Source organism: Ruditapes philippinarum, unplaced genomic scaffold, assembly GCF_026571515.1.
Source record: "Ruditapes philippinarum isolate M1 unplaced genomic scaffold, ASM2657151v2 ctg438_1_1_1_1, whole genome shotgun sequence".
NCBI classification, from domain to species: Eukaryota; Metazoa; Mollusca; class Bivalvia; order Venerida; family Veneridae; genus Ruditapes; species Ruditapes philippinarum.
In genome coordinates, this window is record NW_026865993.1 from 80803 (window position 1) to 104257 (window position 23455).

Sequence of the window (23455 nt, forward strand, 5' to 3'; positions counted from 1 at the left end):
TTTTCATTTTTCCTCGAAAGGGAGAAAATGTGTTTGAAAATTATTACTGTAACAACACTGATTAAAAAGCTTACTGCATACTCAGGATATATAGCCACAATTTGAAAAATAAATACTTTTTATATTCGTATAAAAATAACTTTTGTTAAAGCTGATAGTGATAAAAACGTTCCATCCAATATATACAATATATCTTTTAGCAAATGTACGTGTAACTTGATATCTTACTATGAATATACTCTTTTATATTTCAGGAGCAGTTCCAATTTTGTTACAATGCTGTCCTTTGTTACGTTGATAGTCACCAAATGTACGTAAATCAAATATGTGAATCAAATATGTAAATACAACAGTTGAAAGATGGGTCAAGGACGACACTGTTTATGTGAAAGCTATGATATGTATAATCATATATATTCAATGCACTACATTAACTCATGAAATGAGAGAAGTTTCTATTGCAATACAAGCGAATTTCATATAACGAAAATGAATTGTATAGAAAAAGAGTGAATTTTGTGATATGACGAGAGCAAGAATTGAGGAATAATATAGTAATAGACCATGACCCAATGAAACAATATGTGTAAATACTGCTTTATATTTTTATAAATGTGCGCCTCAGATGTACTATTTAGTTTATACTACATAAGCTCATGAAATGAGGGAAGTTTCTATTGCAATACAAGCGAATTTCATATAACGAAAGTGAATTGTATACAAAAAATAGTGAATTGTGTGATGTGACGAGAGCATGAATTGAGGAATAATATGCAAAGATAGTATAGTAAAAGACCATGACGCAGTGAAACAATAAGTGTAAATACTGCTTTATATTTGTATAAATGTGCGCCTCAGATGTACTATTTAGTATATACTACATAAGCTCATGAAATGAGAGAAGTTTCTATTGCAATACAAGCGAATTTCATATAACGAAAGTGAATTGTATACAAAAAATAGTGAATTGTGTGATGTGACGAGAGCATGAATTGAGGAATAATATGCAAAGATAGTATAGTAAAAGACCATGACGCAGTGAAACAATATGTGTAAATACTGCTTTATATTTGTATAAATGTGCGCCTCAAATGTACTATTTAGTATATACTACATTAGCTCATGAAATGAGAGAAGTTTCTATTACAATTCAAGCGAATTTCATATAACGAAAGTGAATTGTATACAAAAAATAGTGAATTGTGTGATATGACGAGGGCATGAATTGAGGAATAATATGCAAAGATAGTATAGTAAAAGACCATGACGCAGTGAAACAATATGTGTAAATACTGCTTTATATTTGTATAAATGTGCGCAACATATAATTTCTAAGTATATACTTTTTTCTGAAAAGCAAAATGATGTTTGTCAAACAAAAAATATAATCTATTCACAATTATGCAATGTTGGATGTATCATATGCCTACAAACTAATGATTTATATGTATATTTCGTGTGAAAAGCTTCGCTGAATATATGCTTTGATACAAAGCATGTCACCCCATTAGTGAGGTTGAATTGAAGAAGTTTGTATTTAAGTTATATAACATAATCTTTATTAGGCTTCACTGTTAAAGAATTTAGTAATTCGACATTTCATTTTATACAATTTTTGGCACACTAGTAGAAAAAAAATACTTATTAGCACTTCCCTTTCGAAGAAATAGAGATATATTGCCTTGCACTTCGTCCGTCGGTTTGTAGTCCGGCTTATAACTAAAGAATACTTTTGTTGTAGTTTTGTGTGAGACTTTGTGTAGAGGTTTATAATGGCATTATAATGAGTGCTGTGAGTTGATTAGTTGACACAGTGACGTGACCATAAAAAGCTTATTCTATAAATATTAACAGAACGCTTTGGTCTACAGTCCTGAGATTAGTTAGAAAGTTGGTTGGTCATAATTTAACGATGAAATCATTTCTTCAAAAAGTTAAAGATCATCATGACTTAACCCTCAAGAAAAGTGTACGACCAATTACTAGAAATGCTTTTGCTCACAGTCCTTGGCATGAGGATTGATCTGTTTCAAATTTATCAGTTAGTTGAAGGTGAATATCACAAAAATTTGACTTCACGGAGCTTGTCTCACCAGTACAGTACTGTATAAGTGGTCAATTTTGCGACGTGGAAATATTTGCGATTCTTGCGAATTGAAATTATTCGAAAATATTCAATCGCGCAAAAATTATTTCTTTTTAGGCAAATTTTCTTCAATCATTTGAAAACACGTTTTCATACAGCATCTTGCGTAAATAAGTTTTACTGTTCAGGCACTGAGATTAATTTTTCTCATTGCTTGTTTGTTAAAGCTTGGTCTTAACAAATCACAAATGTTTGAATGAAACAATATAATCATGTGTTAATAACACAATAGGTTATTCATTTAGTAAAAGAATGTTTCAAAATAGGACAAAGAAATGTGTGATCAGGGCCTTTATCAAAAGTACAATGCAGTTTTCTAACAATTATACAAATAATAAAAGGTATTAAACAACTAAATAGAACGATTAAAATCAAGGCATATTTATAGCATGTACCTGCTTTATTAATAATATCACACAAAAGTATTAAATACAAGAAATCATATTTTCGCAAATAGTTTCACACGCAAAAAGTCCACTTTTGACATTTGCAAAAAATTTGTGACGCACAATTATACACGTATACATTAACTTACAAAGCTTGTTCGATTAATAACTAGAGATTGTTTAGGCCTACCGTTCTAAGATTGTCTTAAAGAGGTTGGACATAACTATAAAATGACCTCTTAAATACAAGGTTATTTGGTCAAAGTTTACGGTCACAGTCACAGAAAAGTCATAAATAGTTAGTCCAGACAGTAACATTGGAACGCATTGAAATACAGTCATAAGATATGTTTCTTGAGGTTAGTCACAAATTGTAGATTACTTTTATTCTGAGGTAAATATGTCTAAGGGTAAGATCACAATGACATTTGCCAATGTAAAACTTCGCTTATCAATGATTAAAGAACGCTTTGGATTACATATGTTAAATCAAGTTTGAAAGTTGAAAATGGCCTTTAGATCTTTACATGTTTAAGAGGCTGCAACTGTTCTCTTATTTTTCTTTTAAAAGTTATTTACAGGGTGAGAAAATGTGCAGTAAAACCGGGACTTGGATCATGAGGTCAATGAAATATCGCAGTGCAGATCTGTCGACAGAGCTGCCCTGACGCATACACATTCTTCCCTTTCCCTTTTAGTGAGTAGTTGAATATTGTAACATATGATTGCCACCGCTTTATTGACATAATATTATGTCCTCGAATATCTATATCATTGATACAGAAAACATTATGCATTGACTCGGAGCTATATACCATCACGGTCCTTAGTCGCAATGTAACAGGGTGTAAAAAAATGTGCTTACCGACCGGGACTCGAACCCGGGCCCTCCGTTTATGTAACATTTACAGCACGTTGTTCCATTTCTTGAGATAGGTATTAAAATATCTTCCCTTTTTAATGTTTTACTCATACGGTAAAAATTCTAGTCAGTGTGTTTTGTATAGATTGAGATTTTGTATTGTATCCAGGTATTGTTTATAATAACTCCGCTTATCAGCTGTAGGTTGAGTGCGGTTTGAATTTCGTATTTCAGCACAAGATTGATTTTCATAGTTCGTTTGAGGCTAGGAATACAAATTCTTCATTAAAGATAGCCAAACAAAAGTAAACATAACTTGCTGATAAGAAATGATTTACAATATGCAAAATATAAACGCTTTAAATATATCGATTCACTATTCTAAAAATGCCCTGATTGGTCAATATATTTTTACAAATGTGCATTCACTTTTTGTTTTCGGAATATTTCTATATTGTTGTGTCCGAATTTTATAGCTAAACGTTAAACATTAAGGTCAGTTTCGATACTGTAAAATAGATAATTAATCTGTTTAGGGTATGCATTAATATATAAAATAAAATAAACCAAACATAGTATATTTAATCAGTACATGACAATAAATGATCTATAGGTGTATAATCAATTTACCTTGTACCTTGATTACATGCCAGCTTTACAATTATACTTGAAATAAACACTTGAACAATCTTATCTTACATTTGTACTCATTATGCATTGAAGAAGATAGGCCTATTGTGTAGGTCTATTGTAACTGATATCACTTATGTCTCTTAAACAGAGATTAAAGTTAATTTGTGCGGATTATAATAACCATGGACGACTCTGTTACGGGTAAGAAATCAAGTTTTGCTTCTTCACTGTACAATCCCGTGTACTGTGATATCTGTTCTGCAAGTGATGAATATATAAAAGCACACGGCTACTGTAAAAATTGTGAACAATATCTGTGCAATGCTTGTTTTGATTACCATTTGAGACCAAAACCATCGAGGAATCATATTCTCCTTAATAAAGATGAAATGCCCAAGCGCAATGATTCAGAGAAGCAGGATTTTGAAGCAGAGACTGAGCGTGTATGCACGGAGCACTCGAATGAAACCCTGAACTTTTATTGTTCAGCACATGAACAATTTTATTGTGGTTCATGCATAGCTCTTGAACACAGAACGTGTGAACATGTTGATTACATTCCGGATATTGCTGGTAATTATATAACTAGCGACAACTTTAAAGAGTTCGAAGAGAACATTGGGAGGATATTGAAAAATGCTGAAGAATGCAATGCTAAATGTTCACTTGCGGCTGACGCAAATGAAAAACACATCGAGAAAGTACTTTGCGAAATTGACAATTATCGAGAACGTGTGATTAAGGAGTTGAATAAACGCGAAGAGGAGGTTACCCAAAAAGTAAATGAACATAATCTTCAAATTGTTGAAAATTTGACAGACAAATTGGAACATTGTTCGAAAGTTAAGTCAGAGGTAATGGCCTTAAGAAAAGAAATGATGTCCCTGAAAGCAGACAAGAAACACGGAAAGATGTATATTTTAGCAAAAACAAATTTAGAACAATTGGAAAAGTGGGATTCCATGCTACCTGACGCTGAAGTCTTAAATGACCTGGAAACATTTAAATTTTATCCAAACAATAGCATTGTTGATATTCTATGTGAACCAAACGCATTTGGTGACTTCGGGACATTTGACACGGATGCAGATGCTTTGAATGATTTTCAAGTAACAGGGTCTAAGGTTTTGGAAGATGGAGCAACTTCAATTAATGAGTCAAATGATAACCAAATGCCTAAACAACAGACTTCATCGCAAACAAAGACTAGTCCAGCATCTTCTGGTTCAATGAATAGTCATAAACCAACTACTTTCAAGAAATTACGCCATAGTTCTGATATTGACATCAAAGCATTTACAGGCGAGAAAAAACCATGGGTAACTGGAATCACAAACATAGACGAAAATGACAACATACATGCAATTGCGGTGTACAACAGTCAACAAATTGCTGTAATTGATTCAAGACGAAAGAAAATAATTGCAAAGAAGGATGTTCAAAGTGGGCCATGGGATGTAACCTGTTTAAAAGCCGGTGAAATTATAGCTACATTACCGTTCAAAAGTAAGCTGATGTTCATCAAAGTTCTGCCTGTAAGAGGTCAGCCGTCTGGCACGATGGAAATAAAGATTGTTGATCACGTCGATGTTTCTGGCGACTGTCATAGTATAACTAATGACGAAGAGAACTTGTATGTCAGCTACCAAAATCCCGGTAAGATCGAATGTCTTCATTTAGATGGAACCGTAGTTTGGAAAATAGAATTTGATAAAGAAGGTTCGAGTCTCTTTGCCGAACCTCAGTATATAAAATGCAATGTTCAATGGAAGTTTTTATACGTCACTGATTGGAGTTCTAATAACGTAATCTGTCTTTCTACTGGCGGTGAAATCAAGGCGACATTTAGCGATGAAAAGCTAAAAGCTCCAACTGGAATAACTGTTGACAAAGGTGGAAACGTTTTTGTTGCCGGTTATCATAGCAACAACATTATACAATTCTCCCCAACGTTCAAACAATTCCAGATTGTTCTTGATAGAAGAGATCAAGTGGTATTCCCACAAACGCTTGCATTTTCTGCAAATTGTACTAAGGTATGCGTTGGGTTTCGCAACAATGAAGCACTCAGTTTGTACCGAGTAAAATAGGAATATGATTCTTACAAAGACGGTTTTGTCAAAACTTGAGGGATTGTGAACGATGAGGCATAGCTCAATAACATTGAAACCATTTATAGACATAATGAAAAGACAAAGTACTTACAAATTTGATTTGAATTAGGTATATACGTAATATAATAACCAAGAAAGATATTAAGCCGCTAAGAAAGCGGAGATTATTATTGTCTTGTTTTTTTCTTTCTGTGCTTCAAGTTTACTTAAGTTTGTTGGTTATACCAAAGTCAGAAAAGCCTTTAAGGTGCAATTCGAAAAATAGCTTTGGAAGTATGAGGCGCCACACCACCTTTGTCTACAATATATATAATCAGTAACTTCCTGTATGTCGCAGAAGAGGGACAACAAATTAACTTATACAATGCAGATGCACATTCACTACTTTGCATTACAAACAAATACCCATTTTATGACATATGTTGATACTGCTGCTGCTGCTGCTGCTGCTGCTGCTGCTGGCTGCTGCTGCTGGCTGCTGCTGCTGCTGCTGCTGCTGCTGCTGCTGCTGCTGCTGCTGCTGCTGCTGCTGCTGCTGCTGCTGCTGCTGCTGCTGCTGCTGCTGCTGCTGCTGCTGCTGCTGCTGCTGCTGCTGCTGAAACTGCTGTTAGTATATTTTGCATGTATTTTACATTAAATGTATAATTGCTTTATATAACCAGATGTTTAAAGAAATTATTTCATATTTTCAATTATGCTATTGAAAATATCAGAGATTTGATAGGCTAGATTCTGCCTTGATCAAAGCTCGGAATGATAATAGGATTCCATTCTATATATTTTTTTTTCTTGTAGCCAGTGATTTTATCTTTATATCTATTTTAGTCGGATGGACTTTTCAATATATTGTTTGTTACGTAATACTACGTACTTCAGTGTGTAAGCTTTGTGTGTTTGCGAATAGCGCTAATAAGCTCTGATAAGCTCAGATACCGCATATATTAAATTCTTTTTTTAAATTTAACTAGTTCATTGCATATGTTCAGGAAAACTAGAATCGAAATGCTACGGATAATTAATAAACAAAAGATTGGGATCCTTAATTCATTTAAGAACTTAAGATCGAAAACTAACGCCAGTGATACAGGGCGTGAAATGTATAGTATATTAGCATATTTCATTAATTCTTTTGAACATACTCAATTTAAGATCGGGTTGCTTTTGGGCTTTTTTATTTTTGTTGTTATTTTCGTTGCTAAAATCCCTTTATTTTACTAAGTCCCATAGTTCGTTTTCTCACATTATAAATACTGTCACTAATCAAATGTTTGTTTTAATCTTTTATAATATGCATTTATGTGTAACCAGTGCTTTTTATATTCAATAAAAGGAAAAACACATAATTGTTAACCTTACTTTATACACATTGTCCTTCAGATGTTTTAGACTGTACACAATGTACTTATTAAAGCGTTTTTGTTCCTTCAAAGTGAAACTATCCATGTTTATGCCTGAATAAATATTTATCTAACAATTAATTAATTATTTAATTAATAAGTCAGTAAGTCAGTCAATCAATTGATAAATCAACAGATAAAAAAGATAAATGATTACCGCCTGATCTACAGACAGATCGTAATGTATTGAACGTTATCTTACATAAAGTATCATACAAAATATATCAGTCTATATGAGAAGCAAGTATCACGTGCCGTGGTCCATAGGTAATCGAGTTCGCTTGATATACTTAACGCATTGCTTAACACAAACACATGTCACATAAAAGAAACCGTTATTTCTTCTAAAACTGAAGGGTATTCCTATCAGATGTTGAACAATACTAAGTCTTCTTCAGACTGTTTCCCGTATCGTCAAGGACAAATCATAGATAAAGCGACAAAGTGAGGGCCAAACTATCGTTATTATTGAGCTAGGAGAATGTATTGTTGACAAACGAGCTCTAAGCCGGTAATACGTGTTTCGTCTTCCCATCGAACAGTAGTCTGTTTGTCCAAAGGCCATCTTAAATCAGTTTTACTTCCTGTAAAATTTACAGGGAAATCTATGACAAACTCCATGGCATTTTTAATAGAATATAAAGGATAGTTCTTGTCATTATTCAATAAAATTTCAAGGATAGTTCTAATATAAAGTGTAAAGCAGTGTTATTGCCAATATAAAATAAAATGTAATGGATAGTTCTAAAACAAAATGTGCAGGATAGTTTTTTATTCCAGAGATATTTCCTCCCACAAAACATTTTACACTGCGTTTAAATCTCATTAGTATATGTTTATGGTACACAAGAACTGAGTTATAAATTGTGTCCAAAATAACGAGACCACCAATTATGTTAAGATCCTGTTAGTTTACTCATGTATAAGAAAATAAAGAAAAACATACCTATCAGGTACTCTCAGTAAGTGTTCAATATATTATATTATGATAATTATTGTGTTAAGTTGGTATAATGTGTTTAATTTGCATATATATTTATCAAGTATTTATAAATATAATTAACTACCGACTGCATACATATTGGTGTCAAAAACTGAGCTCAATTACCGAATCACGACAGGAACACATGCATCTCACAGTGATGAATAACGACATTGTTTATTCTGTCAAATAAGTAAAATATGTATCGAAAAATTACATACTTCAAATAAAAGTTAACCAGGTTAACTTCGGCCGATTATCTTTTTGTAAAGATACTTCTTGTTTTGACTATTATCTGCACGTACACCTCTAACAAGGAAGAAAATTTTTGTTTCGTTTTATCAGTATATCGTGATTTTTATCACGTGTATTTATTTTAAAGTGTTCATGAATTAATAACGAAAATAAGATAAAATAAAATTTAGAAAATAGGCTGACCTTTTCAAAATCTTCACTGTCTAAACAGGCTTTGTTGTTGTTGTTGTTGTTGTTTTCTCTTTTTTAATCTTTGGACCATTTCCCATCTCACACATTTCATTTCTCGAACATGATTTGACCTTATCTAAAAATATGATGTTGCGATTCATTTTCTTTTTATGTCTATCTTTTAGGATATATCTAATAAAGTTCGCTACTGTTAAGCTACAGTCTCACTTACATCCCGGCAGAGCCCCGGTAGACGTCCGGGGTGATCTGAGAACGACCGGGGAACGACCGATAACAACCACTCTGCCGGCAACGTCCATGATCCGAGAACATCCGGCATTCGACCCCGGACGGAATCACCGGGGTGGTCCGGGATGATCCGGAAAGGTATAGCTTTGCCGGCTTCATCCTTAGCTCTGCCGGGAACGACTGGGGTTATACCGGGGAAGAGCCGTAGTTCTGCCGGCACAAACCGGGGGTGATTCGGGGTAGGATATAGCCGGTAGAGCTACGGTAAAGCCCCGGTATATGCCGGCAGAGCCCCGGTAACAACAGGCAGAGGCCCATAGGATAAAGGTAGAGCTACGGTTGATCCCGGTAGAGCCCCGGCATGGTCCGGATCATTTCAAAAGAATAACGACAATTTGCGATGATTGCACTTGTTTGTATTAAAACCCTTCCCATGTCCCTTCTATTCAGTATGGCATGATTTTTTCAGAAAATTTTCATGAATAACTTTTCTGGAACAATAGATATTATATTAAATAAAAATTACCGTAGTGCTGCCGGGGTAAGTGTGACCGCAACAATCATTTCACCCCGAAACATCCCGGTAACTTACCGGGATGGTCCTGTGCTCTGCCGGGAGTAAAGTGAGACCGCAGCTTTACGCTATAACGTCGACTTTCCTCACATGAAGAAAATTCAAAACCCACAGCGGTTACATGTAAACTACCTCAACCTTCCAGTCATAGACGCCCAACCTCCCTAATAACACTATTTGTTAAAGTTTAGCTTTATTTAAGACATTGGTGTGCAGTAATACATACTACTATCCACACTCTCTGGCGAAAAACCAATTTTTAGAAATAGTTTGAGGCGTTAGTGGGCGTAGGCGGTAATTTGTCCTTTCCATTACCGTCAATGAACAGGCTCAATCAAACCGAGCCTAAAATCTTTTCAATTGTCGTTTTGTGCGTTCTTTAGAGTTTCTTTATTTCTCTCTATTTTATTTGATAATTGATGTTATACTTTTAATCAAATGAAATACACTTGGAAGTAAAATAAACAGTACCAACTAATAGGATGGTACAGATACTGATCTCGTCCCCTATTAAAGATAAAGCTGTTTCTCTGACGCCTTTATCTTTGTTCAAATCTATTTGAAGCATACTGCAAACGATAAATTAACTCATGTAGTCAAATGACTGTGTATATTGTAAACACTTGAATACTATCAATAAGGCCCTTCTTTCTAATTATATCAAGGTATACTAAAATATTAATAAACCAGCTTTGTGGCGAGTTGCAAAATCAAGTGATGAAAATGTTGAAAGACATCTAATTGCATTATTAATTAATACACCCCTCCTTGCTCCGCCTTCTGTGCCCTCTCTTGCATTGACGTGTCCGCGTTTCTGCTACGGGACATACTCGGTACCTTTCCGAAGGCCCTGTGTGACTGAATGTTCCGTAGACGTCGCTCACCCTTTAGTCTTAGCCCTCATATTTTTATTAATTATATATATATATATATATATATATATATATATATATATATATATATATATATATATATATATATATATATATATATATATATATATATATATATATATATATATATATATATATATATATATTCACAAACCTAAAGTACCTCAAAAATAAAACAGTGCTTAAGAAACCTTCAACAATGCAGGTAGACGCAATTATAGCAGCTGTCAATGTATGTGGATACCGGTACGGAAAAGTTATTAATGCTGGCCAGTCATTATTCTTTCACGTGTTGTTTGATAATTTTGTATCAAAAATTTATTATGAAATTTGTATAAAGATGTATTGTAAACAATATAAATTTCTTTGTGAATATGGATATGTACATTTTGATTATTCAATATGTCTATTAACGCCTAAACGTAATCATTTCGTGAACCTAGTCGGACCTCATTAGATACTTATAAAATCGCTGGCATTTAATCAGCATTCTAGATTACAAAGAATTTCACAAACTCATATGACAAACTGAACACCGTAAAACATTTACATATCGTTTTAAATAAAATATGGAGGTACTTACAAATTCAACTGAAGATCTTGATATCTCATCTACGGATGATGAAACATTCTACTGCGAAATTTGCTCCGAGACTGGGGAAGAATTTATAGTGCATGGATATTGTACAAACTGCAATGAATATATGTGTAAAAATTGCTTCGACTACCACCGAAAACCAAAGCCTACTCGTAACCATATCTTATTGCTTAGGAATGCGATGCCAAAGCCGACCGAAAGGCCGACATCATCCGTTTCACCGGACGTGTGTAATGAGCTATGCAAGAAACATCCTGCGGAGATTGCTGCTTTCTACTGTGTGACACATGACGATTTCTTTTGCAATTCATGTGCCGCGACTACACATAAAACATGCGAGTTTTTGTACATACCGGATGCGGCCAAAGATTTCGCTGAAAGTGCCGAGTTAGAAAAAACATTCAGTGACTTAAATGAAATATCAAAAGTTTGCGAGGAAAACGTTGATCGCTCTGAAAAAAATTCAGCGAAAAGCGATAACATGCTCGCCGTAGCTAAGAAGAACGTAGAAACATATATAGAAAATGTGCAGCAAATATTGTCAGAGAAAGCTGAAAAGGCTTTCGCAAAAATGGATGAAATTAATAATGACAACAAGGACAACATGTCTAATGTGTCGGATACATGCAAGACAACAAAATCAAAATCTGAAGAGCTGAAGCAAAGTCTGCAGAAACTTCTTGATAAAAAACAGTTTTGCCAGTTATATACAGCATCAAAGAAAGCTACAAATGCGATACGAGAGCTAGAAGTAACTGTAACAAATGCAGGAAACGAGAACAAAATACAACACTACAAATGCCAGTGTGACAAGCGACTATTCCAAATAGCAACAAATTCAAGCATTTTCATTTGCATTGATCCAAACGACAAGAAAAGACTTTTCCCACTGTACCAATCGGTTATAGTTTCGGAAGGTTCTAAAGTGGACAGTGATGTGCCAGTGGAACAAGCCCCAGATGTCCCACAGGTACAAGACGTTCCAGAGCCGAACTTCCCACCACCGGTTGTACCACCCCGAAAATTTACGATGAGCGAGAGTTTGGTGGATATACCCATTGCTAACGTAGAAGAGGAACCGATTTATGAATTCATCGAAGATAAAAGAAACTAATTCACAAAAAACATTCCTGAATTTTAGGGTTATCAAATAGAATGCGAGACATGAATTTAATTTACCGTTGGTAATTTTGGACAAGTGTAAGAGTACAGACTGTTAGTAAGGTTACTAAATTGGAGGGCAAACTTGATATTTAATTGATCTGTGATAAAAAGTCACGCTGTAACATATAAAAAAGGATTGTAACATTATTTTATGCTATACATGTAAATATGAGTATTTGTTGCTGATTCTTTGTCGTCTTTGTATAAATCTTGACATTTGCCGACATGAACAATAATCCTGTTGTATATGCTGTATACACCGGTGAATACTACGAAAGGCATTTATATTTTCGTAGATTTTTTTCGTATATAAAAAAGCATATTCATGTAAAAAGACATTGAAATATGGTTGCTGTAGGCTTTTGTCATTATTAATTGTGTTTGTTGGCGATTTAATTGTGTTTGTTGACGATTTAATTGTGTTTGTTGACGATTTAATGCAATTATCAAGCAATAGACAACTCTGTATAATAATGATTAAGATATTAATTTTTCTTGCTTTATTTGAATAAAATATATAAATATTATATATCATATAATACAATGTATATGAATGTGTTGGTATTTTGTAAATAGATTTGAGTAGTTATCATATAGCTGATGACTTAGAAAATGACAGAAAAAAAATAAACTGACAATTCATGAAATGTATGTTAATTATGATAATAACTAAACTAAGTAAAAAAATAAAATAGCTTAAATCAGTAGTATTTCATTTTTGATATTTATCATTTAAACATCATTTCATTTTTTTAAATTCTTTTTAACATATATTTATTTTTACGTCGAACCAACACAGTATAGGCCATATGCCCCCCCCCCCCCCCCGTGCATTATTTCAGACAAGTGCAGGAACCTAAATAGAACCACCGGTGTTCTGTAAGCTGGATCGCTTCCTCACATGAAAGTCAAAAGTCCCTGGCGGGATTCGAACCAACAGTATTGAGTGACAAGTGATTTGATGTCAATAAACGACCTTAATCACATAGCCATGGCCATCCCTGAAAGGAGTAAGGTCTACCGTTACATAATTTCACACAATAGATGTTTCAGTATCTGACTTCAGCTGTTTAGCTCATCTAGACAATATGAATGAAGAGGCATCCCGCAATAAGACACTTGTCCACAACATTTGGCAAGAATACAAGTTGCAATGTTGGCAAATTGTTCTTCATCTTTAAACGAATCACAAAGTACATGCTTTATCAAGAGATACCTTCATGAATCGTATGCCTCCTTTGTGTTTAATGAGAATAATTCATTGTTAAGAAGTCACGGAGGTAATGTTAGTACAATACTTAGCTAATAAATAGGGGAAATGGTAAGTCGAAAATAGAAAAAGTACATACATGTGCCTATATTTTTATAACAAAAAGTTGTGATTAAAATAATTCTCTCTATCAAAGCGGAAACGATTTTCCCTTTTACGGTAACCGTTCCTTTGACCTTTGAGAAATCAATTTCAATGAGGGCTATCATAAAAAAACTGTGCTTCACGTGATAGTCTTCTTACACACGTTTCACGTCAGTGGACTGAAGTGGCCGCAATAACAATGTAAAGGCCTTATGGTGGTGTTCTATTAAATAAGAACAACAATCCCACTTAACTTGTCATTTTTTTTAATTTATCCAGGCTATTATCATATGATGCTTTAAAACTGGATCATATGGTTTTGCAGTGTTTTAGTAGAAGTACTTTAACGTTCAATGTCACTTTGACCTATAAGTACTAAAGCTGGAACTTGCTTTTATCCCAGACTAAGGTAAAGTCATACAATAGATACATACATAGAGCCAATAAAGACGGTTATCCTGTGTAGTTTGACGGCTCTGGGTAAAATATTGTTGTCTAGCTAAAGTTTTATGTCCTTTGAGCATGCGAGCTAAATCCAATAGGGGACTTAAACTAATGAAATTTAAAGGTTGTGTGACAGTTGGCACTTAAGTTACGGAGGGTTTGTTTTTTTGTTTTGAGAAAAAAAAAAACATCATTGAAAACATAAGAAGGAACAATTACTTTGTGTAAAATTAGTAGCCCTAAGATTAATCATCGAAAAACCTTTTTTTGTAAAAGAAAAAAAAGAGAATAAGATCAAATCAATGTAGAAAATAGTAGTGGTTTCAAGTCAACTTAGCGCTGGTATGTTTCATGATGTTAAATCTAGGTACAAATAATTATTACAATCGATAGCACCATCTCATTCCTAACTAGTTATCCAAAAGAAATATAATAAAAAATACATGTAGCAATGACCTTGACCTTTTGGGTCTCACGGGGTATCCACATAAGCTTGCTATATACGTGTACCAAGATTTAGAACAACTTCTTTCCTAACTCTAATGAAAAAAGTTTCCTACTTTTAGTGATCTTGACCCTAGGTCAAAAGCAATCTAAAGACTCATTCCTAATTCTAATTACCATCCGGAAACCCTTTTTACTATCTTCTATCTTAAGTAACAGTGACCTTGTCCATAGGGGATGCTAAGGTATCCCAAGCTAGGTCTCCGACATTAGTTTACTATTAACAATATCTCATTCCTTACTCTAAGTATCTACCAGAAACAGTTTTCAGTTTAATTAACAGTGACCTTGACCCTAGGGGTTTCAAATGCAATGCCACGTGAAGACTCCACATAAGCTTACTATATACTATAAGTACTATAAGTATGATTACAATATCTCATTCAAAACTCTAATTATTTTTGGCATCTTTTTTTCAATTTTAGTAACATTGACCCTAGAGCATACAAAAGCAATTCAAAGCTAAGAATCCACATAAACTTGCTACATACTACTGTAGATAAGGTTTAAATAATCCAAGTTCTCTATTCAGAATGCTAATGCGAATTCCTCTTTAAGGCCATACCAAATCTATGGTGGTGTCATGTGTTTTTTATTTCATGCTTTCCAGTGTTTTATTGTAATATATCAGATGATTATATTCTGATAAACCACTAGTGAAATTTATAGAATATAATTTTCAACTGTAGCCGGACTATATCTGAATGCGGATGAAAAGAAAATCATAACTAAATAGAATAACAGGCAGAAATAAATGCCGCCATGCGTAAATTTTGCTTCTGTAGGAAAAGAAAGTCGATGTCAGCATACATCATGTTAAAAATGCAACAAAATTAACAGAAATTTAACAGAACTATATTTCAAAATTGATGATGTGACGTCATGATGTGATGACGTCACAAAGGAGAATGCGCGACGTTACGCGGCAAAATCAGTAAAAATTACTTAAAATCACTTAAAACGCATGAAATAAAAAGAAAATTTATTTGTTTTACATATAAGATTGAAATAAATTTCATTCGTGAACACCAGCTATTATATTTTCACTCATGGCTACGCCACTCGTGAAAATATTACATCTGGTGTTCTGAGTGACTCAGTGAAATTATATTTCAATCTTACATGCAAAACAAACAAATATCCTCTCTATGTTTGTATATTGTTCCTTTGTTATGGGTGACTGAACTGGTTTTGCAAGTTCAGTGATGGTTGATTGATTTTGTATGCAAGTCTTTGTTAGCTGATATGGTTCTGTGATTGCCATAACATTTCTTGGTAAATGACCACTCTTATCACTGCTTTCAAAATGACAACATATTTCCTTATATTCAGAAATTTCTTTATAAAAATACTTTGCATCTGCATTCAATTATTTAATACATTTGATGTCTTCTAACAATGCCTGGTATGTATAAATTAATTATATGTGAGATTGTTTTTACTGTAATTTAAATTGTTTTGTAATATATTGTATTATGTATTTTGTGAAATGTATTTCTATTTAAAGATATTTGCATTGTTATTTTATGTCTTATTGTTATTTTATCCTATTACAGGTTTTATACTTTATAGAATAAATATATATATGTAGAACATCACTGAGTATTTATTGCAACCATAACCCAGTCTCTCATTCCTAACTCTAGTTATCATCCTGATTCCATCATTCAATATTTAGAAGCAGTGCCGTTGACCCTAGGGGACCCAAAAGCAAGCCCAAACAAGGTCTCCACATAAGCTTTAGCTATTTATCAAGTATGATAATAATATCTCATTCCTAATTTATGTATTATCTGGAAACCATGAAAAAGGAGGCATAATAAAATAGACAAATAAATAATTAACAATAAAATTTTAATCATCCTTAATTTCATTTTGTTAAACCATAATTAACTTATACACTTCAAGACTATTGAAAAAAATGTGCAGTTCCACGATTTAATGTTCTTTTTAAATTATTCTCCTTTACTTGTATTTTCAATACATTGTACTTCTTCCTTTTTTCAATTCTCTTCCTTTTTCTGATTAATTCCAATCCAAAACTTGTAAACATTAAAACTGTTACACTTAAAGTAAACAAAAACTATGACCATATACATAATAAATGGACACCAATTTCTGTCCAACTAGAGTACTAGGCTTCATATTGCCTCTTTGGTGTTTGTATTATATCACTTCCAGGGTAAATAGGTTGACCTTCTTCAAACTCATTCAACCAGAATGTCTTCATTGTGCCCTTTCCCTGAAATAAGAATAAAAAAACATGGACTTAAGGATGTGTCTTACAGTTTCTTCATTTTTTATATAGAAAAAGAAGGATAATTAAAACTAGTGGACAGAATTTTCTTAAATATTGCATGATGAAAGAGAATAATTGAAGCAAAAAGAAAATTGGGGGGGGGGGTCTCTATGATATCTGCGTTCTCTTGAGTTATCTGCCTTGGAAATGTGTTTTTATGCCATTTTCAAGAGCAGATAACTCAAACCTGTAAAAGGACACAACTCATTTGATTTCAAATTAATGTTTATTACTTTATTCCCTGTCCTTGTGAACAGTTGTTTATGCAAAATGATAAGATATTTTCTTTCAGTTATGCCCCCTTTTTGAAGATAATTAACGTAGGTTTACTAAGTAGCATGTATATGCATGCATATAGAAACAAAATATGCCCATTCACATATTTACAATTTAGATAAAATACAGGCAACAACAAAACAAAGTAGAAAAAGATAAAATAAATAAAAAAAACAAGGGCTTTTATCTGGAACTATTGTTTGGAGCTGTTAATAATCATACTGGAATATTACACAAATCCTTTGTCACTCCATCTATTACACCCACAAAAGATAAACAAGAGGGCCATGATGGCCCTGAAATCGCTCACCTGTATATAGAACCCTAGGCCAATGCCAATTTTAAACCAGGGACTTTTATTTGAACAAACTTGGTAGACAGCCAGTAGAAGATGTTTTCATGATAAATATCTAAGCTTTAACTCTTTGGGGTTTTTATGAGAAGATTTTATTTAAGTTTTTACTTAAAACAATGACCCCACCCCCCCCCCTCCATCAATGACCGCCCGGGGCAGGGCTAATTTTGACCCAGGGCATTTATTTGAACAAACTTGGTAGACATCCACTATGAGATGTTTCATGCTGAATATTTAAGCTCTAGCTTTTTGGGGTTTTTAAAAGAAATTTTTTAAGTTTTTACTATATACAAATAAGGAAAATCAATGATCCCCCCCCACCCCCCCCCGGGCGGGGCCAATTTTGACTCCAGGGCATTTATTTGAACAAACTTGGTAGACACTGACTAGGTGATGTTTCGTGCCAAATATTTTAACTCTAGCTCTTGCTGTTTTCTAAAAGAAGATATTTTAAGTTTTTTCTTTCGGTTGCCATGGAAACCAGAGTTCTGCTTGGAATTAAATTCTTTGAACAATTTTTAAAGTTGACTACCAAAGGAACATTCCTGTGAAGTTTGGATGAAATTGGCCAAGTGGTTTATGAGGAGATGTCATTTAAAGTAAAAGTTTACGGACGGACGGACGACGGACAAAAAGCGATCACAAAAGCTCACCATGTCACTTTGTGACAGGTGAGCTAAAAAGTGGCTCATATTGGCTATACATATAGAGCAAAACCTTAAAACTAAAAAGGCTGTTACGTGCAGTAATGACAAACAATTTGGAAAACAGATAAAAACTTTAGAAAAAAGGTTTGGAGAATTTTTTTTTTGAAACAAGAACATTGCTGAAGGCAATGGATGCTCCCTAAACTTGCAAATTTGTCAATGTATTCAATGCAGTCATAAGTCAATAAAAGCTGTAAGAGCAAAAGTGTAATAATCTATTTTTCTTGCATTAGTGAACTTGACCCCAGTTAACCCTTACTCCACCCAAAGTAAGAGGAAAAACAAAATGTATCTAACAAATATGAAAAACATCAGTCAATAAATAAAGGTTGCATGAGCAAAATTGTAAAAATCTTTTTTATCAATTTTGTTACCTTGACCTTGACCCAAGTGCCTACTTTTCTTTAACCCAAAGTTTAAGTGCAAAGCAAACTATTTACCTACTGAACAAGAAAGACACTGCACTTCATCTCACTATGTAAAGTTTCAATGAGATAACATTGATAGTTTACAAGTTATACTCCATGCAGGCAAGCATACACTGTAGTTCAACATTTTTATAAGTATTATATAGAGATAATTAAAGAATTAAGCAAGGTGGAATTATGGTTCTTTCATACAGCACTTTCACTGGTATCTATCACTGTGTGAAGTTTTAATCAAATTCCTTCAATATTTTTCAAGTTATTCTCCATACAGGCATTGTAAAGTCCTACGAAGGGAGATAATTCAAAAACCTAAGCAATGTAGGATAATGTTACTTTGACATTGCATTTTCTTTTTCTAGTCTCTACAATTTTTTGTAGTTTCAATATGATATCATTGATACTTTATTAGTTACACTTCAGACAAGTACATTTCAATTAAAACATTAAGCAAGGTAGAGTTTTGGTTCTTGGACTCTGCACTTCCTCTCAATGGTCTCTATCACTGTGCGAAGTTAAAATCTAATTCCTTCAATATTTTTCAAGTAATTCTTCAGACAAAAGAGTAACAGACAAAGAGAAGGGACAAGTCAGCAACAATATGCCCTCCCTCTGGGGAGCATCAAAAACCTGCAAAAATCCTGTTAACATTATAAATTTTCCATTTACTTTGAAAGAATCAGCCTACCTTAACTTCAATTTCACCTCTTTCTTCAATGTTGTATATTGGTGTAAGATCTAACAATGTCTTAGTTGTGTTAGATATATGAATTCTGAAAGCTGGAAAAATAAGTTTTCTCTTCATACATGACCACATGTTTTATAACAAAATATCTATCCTCACACAATTACACAGCTAAAGAAGAACCCTGCATATTTTATATATAAACAATGTGAGATCTGCTTAAGTATTAATGTCAACACATTTTTTTTTTTACTTAAATATTTGTTTTGAGAAGAAAAGAAATTAACATTGTAAATGAAGTGAATGTACAGAAATGTAAAGACAACATACGTATAGAATTGGACTCCATTCTAGATGCAGTATTGACAGTATCCCCGAATAAACAATATCTTGGCATCTTTAACCCCACTACACCAGCAACGACTGCCCCTGAAACACAAAGGGAAATTCTACTTATTTAATTGGGCCGTTTAAACTGTAAATATTCATTTGGAGACTTTCCAGCTTTACTGACTGAACAGGAATTCATGTGCCCCTCTATAATGCATTATTGCATGTTACTGTATGACTTGGCACCGAGAGTAGATACACCAACATCCCATATGCTAGTTGTCACGGAAAAAGGGGATTTGAATCCACAGCAGTGACCTTAACCACTTGGTAATAAAGGCACCAACTCTTCTCAAAGCTTGAGACTTAGGGTAACAAAACATGTCTATCTCAAGCAACATTCTTATTATTCATTGTGTTGCAACTAACACAAGTAAATTGTGCCTATATATTAAAGCTTGTGGGTTTTTTGCATAATACTATTTTCTCCATATTTGCCTATGTACATGCCTGGATATTGTTTTAATGTATTTTATATTATATATACATATTGTATTCAACATGATTGATTGTTCAGACTATCTTTATCATTTTATCAATAACAAAACCATACTTATCTGCTAGTATGGACGGGGAAAGTACATGGCAGTAAAATTAAGAATCATATACACTTTGCTAAAATTGTACATTTGTTAATCAAGGGTAAAACAAACCTGTTGTAGTAGATACGAGGGTTGTCCCAATATTCTGTTACTAGATTGTTAAAAAGCTAAATAAAATAGGTACAAATTTGATATTTTAATATGTTATAAACATATATAATTAAAACGTTTTCACAATTTTACATAGAAAAATATCAACAAACAACAAAAATATGCTGTAAATACCATGGCAACTATATGAATAGCGGCGCACGTCAAACGTGAAAGACGGCGTTAAATCTATATAAAGCGCCTTTCTCAAATACTCTCAATGGCTTTCAATACAATAATGGTGCAGTTTAACCAATAAATCGTCAATTACGGACTTAAATCATGTGGTTGTTAATGTCTGCGGAATGTTTGAATAGTATACATTAGTTTTTGCTACACACAAACTTCCGATCTCGTTGCACCTGTTTTTAGCTGTAGGAAATAGGGGACGGAGATCGGTCTTCCTATTCGTGTTCCTTATGTTCGCTTTTTGTAGTGCAGAACTCTGGTTCCGTTCATGCCTTTAGTAAACAAATGCTCAGGATATGTTACTAAACGGCTCTATTTGTTCAATTTGTTGAAAATTGTAACATGTGTCATCTCGAAATAGTCACGAAACCTGAGTGACCTGTTCATTGCGCCGCAAATTCTTCAAACATCGCTATTTTAACTTTATTTTTTTATGAGATACTTTCATTTATCCGTTACTTGTTCCTTTCTTAAGTTATTTAACTAAAATTTTCTAAGATGATGTAAACATTCTAAGCAGCAGATGAAGTCAACGTCACATTGTGCAGACACATCATCAGATATTTGAAGTATTCGTTATTAATTTTAGCCCTTTCATTACAAAATACAAAATATTTGACTTGCGCCGGCAACTCAAACCAATGTCGTTAATACTGAAAATTTCTAAGTAACTAGAGTAAATTTTTTGTAAATAATTTGTTGTAATGTTAGATAATAAACTTAATGATTATATGTGTGAATTGTAATCTAATGGCGTTAAAAATGAACCGTCTATAAAATTTGTCACGGACTTTTGGGACAACCCTCGTATAGATAAAATCAAAGGTTGCTGTACAAGATGTTCTTCTATCATATGTCAAATCTTGAAACGGGGCTTCAGACTATAAAGTTAAAATATCAAAACTACCTGTATGGAGTCCAATACGAGCTTTAAGTTGTTCTTCTGGCAAATGTCTTATCTTGAATGTTTTCAGTGTATAGAGTATAGTAAGAGACATATTGCTCATTTCCTTGGCATGCTCATCCCCTATCCTGTTGGGAAGTCCAGATACACACATGTAAGCATCTCCTATTGTCTCAACCTACATAGATATTATTCACACTTGAGAGAAATTGTTAGTTATATAATAAACATTACAGTCAAAAGTGTTAAATAATGAATACTTATATTGGCCAGCTGAGCTCAATTTGGATAGCATCTGATTTGTAAGCGAAGAGTCACTAGTTTGATCATTGAGAGAAGCAGAATTTTTCCATGACAACTGATTTCTGACATTGAGTCAAATGATTATTTGTCTCTACACTGATTCAGAAATCATGCCACCAATAGATGGCTAAAAATGAGTTAAAACAAACAAACTCATAGAGTATATTCAATAGAATTCTGAAATGAAACACAATTCTTTTAGAATCTCTAAGACATACAATAACCAGCATCTTCCACCTCTGACATTTTCAAATTATATGTAAAGAAAAAGCTTGATAGAGGTGTGAGGATTTTGGAGGGAATGAGGGCATATTATTATGATATGAATATGATAATAATATTGTCTTTAAGTGATATGGTATGATTTGATATGAGATGATTTGATATAAAACAATATTACATAATTTGATACAGATAAAAACATGTAAGCATCTCCTATTGTCCAATTTGTAACCAGTCATTTTATGTAAATCATTTCAAAAATTATATGTGCTATTTAAAATAATTATGTCTATATAATATACATATACATAATTATTTTATGGTTTTAAACAATTTATTTTATTATATAATGTTTCTTTTATGTACTAAATGTGGTATCTATTAACGTAGACATCTGTTTGGTACGTTTACGTCATTTCCTTTGTTATTTATTGTATCAATTGATGAAGCTTATTAAAGGGAAACATGTTGTGTTGGTTTTTATCCTTGAATTATGATATAATGAATTGTTCTAATCATTCAAATTTACCTTGTACACCCTAAACTGATCAATGGCACTGTCAAAGGCTGTATACAAGTCATTAAGCAGATCTACTACCTGAAATATATGAATAATGATAAATTTTATAGCCTGAATCAATTCATCTGTTTCATTAAAAAAAGTATTTCTTTTAGGCACTTACAGGTTGACTGTTATTTTTGAGAAATTCTGCATAGAATTTAATTATAAAAGACTTATAAAAATATACACATTCGTAAGAATATCATTGGTGATGAGGGAATAAGTCCAAAATAAATATTGATTTCTAAGCTATGGTTACTTGGTGATGAATTGTTCACTTATAGAAACAAGAAACGGTTGAACCGGGTGATGCTCCCCCGAGAAGGTTCTGGACACAGGAAAGTATAAAAAAATGAACAAAGGGCAAAAACTCCAAAATTAGGCAAGGCGGAGTTATGTTTTTTTGCACTGCACTTCTATTCAATGAGATCTATCTATCTATAAAGTTTCCTGATGATATTAGAGTTATGTCCCGGGTAAAATTCAAAGTGTAAAAATGAACAAAGGGCAATAACTCCAAAATTAGACCAGGTTTGTTTAGGTTCTTTAAGCATTGCAGTTCTATCCAATTATATCTAGCTACCTACAAAGTTTCATGTTGATATCTCTAATAGTTTTAAAGTTATGACAAAAGTCAAAAAGTAAAAATAAACAAAGGGCAATAACTTCAAAATAAGGCAAGGTAAAGTAATGATTCTTAAGCACTGCACTTCCACCCAA

The 23455-nt window shown here is 33.2% G+C and overlaps 4 protein-coding genes across 4 annotated transcripts in view; 3 read left to right on the forward strand and 1 right to left on the reverse strand.

Moving 5' to 3' along the window:
- The window catches only part of LOC132730952 (uncharacterized), an 83111-nt gene extending 79024 nt beyond the window's left edge, over window positions 1–4087 (forward strand). The window contains exon 37 of the mRNA XM_060717036.1: window positions 255–4087. Coding sequence (XP_060573019.1) covers window positions 255–344 — 90 coding nt within the window. The 3' untranslated portion in view covers window positions 345–4087. The remainder of the gene's footprint in view (window positions 1–254) is intronic.
- Window positions 4088–4209: 122 nt separating this feature from the next.
- Window positions 4210–6117, forward strand: LOC132730950 (uncharacterized). The gene has a single exon (XM_060717034.1). The coding sequence runs from the start codon at window positions 4210–4212 to the stop codon at window positions 6115–6117; it is 1908 nt and encodes a 635-aa protein (XP_060573017.1).
- Window positions 6118–11231: 5114 nt separating this feature from the next.
- Window positions 11232–12374, forward strand: LOC132730953 (transcription intermediary factor 1-alpha-like). The gene has a single exon (XM_060717037.1). The coding sequence runs from the start codon at window positions 11232–11234 to the stop codon at window positions 12372–12374; it is 1143 nt and encodes a 380-aa protein (XP_060573020.1).
- Window positions 12375–16563: 4189 nt separating this feature from the next.
- Window positions 16564–23455, reverse strand: part of LOC132730949 (atrial natriuretic peptide receptor 1-like) — a 42103-nt gene continuing 35211 nt past the window's right edge. The window contains exons 20-24 of the mRNA XM_060717033.1: window positions 22703–22771; window positions 21652–21826; window positions 19804–19902; window positions 19477–19568; window positions 16564–16968 (exon numbers count right to left, since the gene is read on the reverse strand). Coding sequence (XP_060573016.1) covers window positions 16861–16968; window positions 19477–19568; window positions 19804–19902; window positions 21652–21826; window positions 22703–22771 — 543 coding nt within the window. The 3' untranslated portion in view covers window positions 16564–16860. The remainder of the gene's footprint in view (window positions 16969–19476; window positions 19569–19803; window positions 19903–21651; window positions 21827–22702; window positions 22772–23455) is intronic.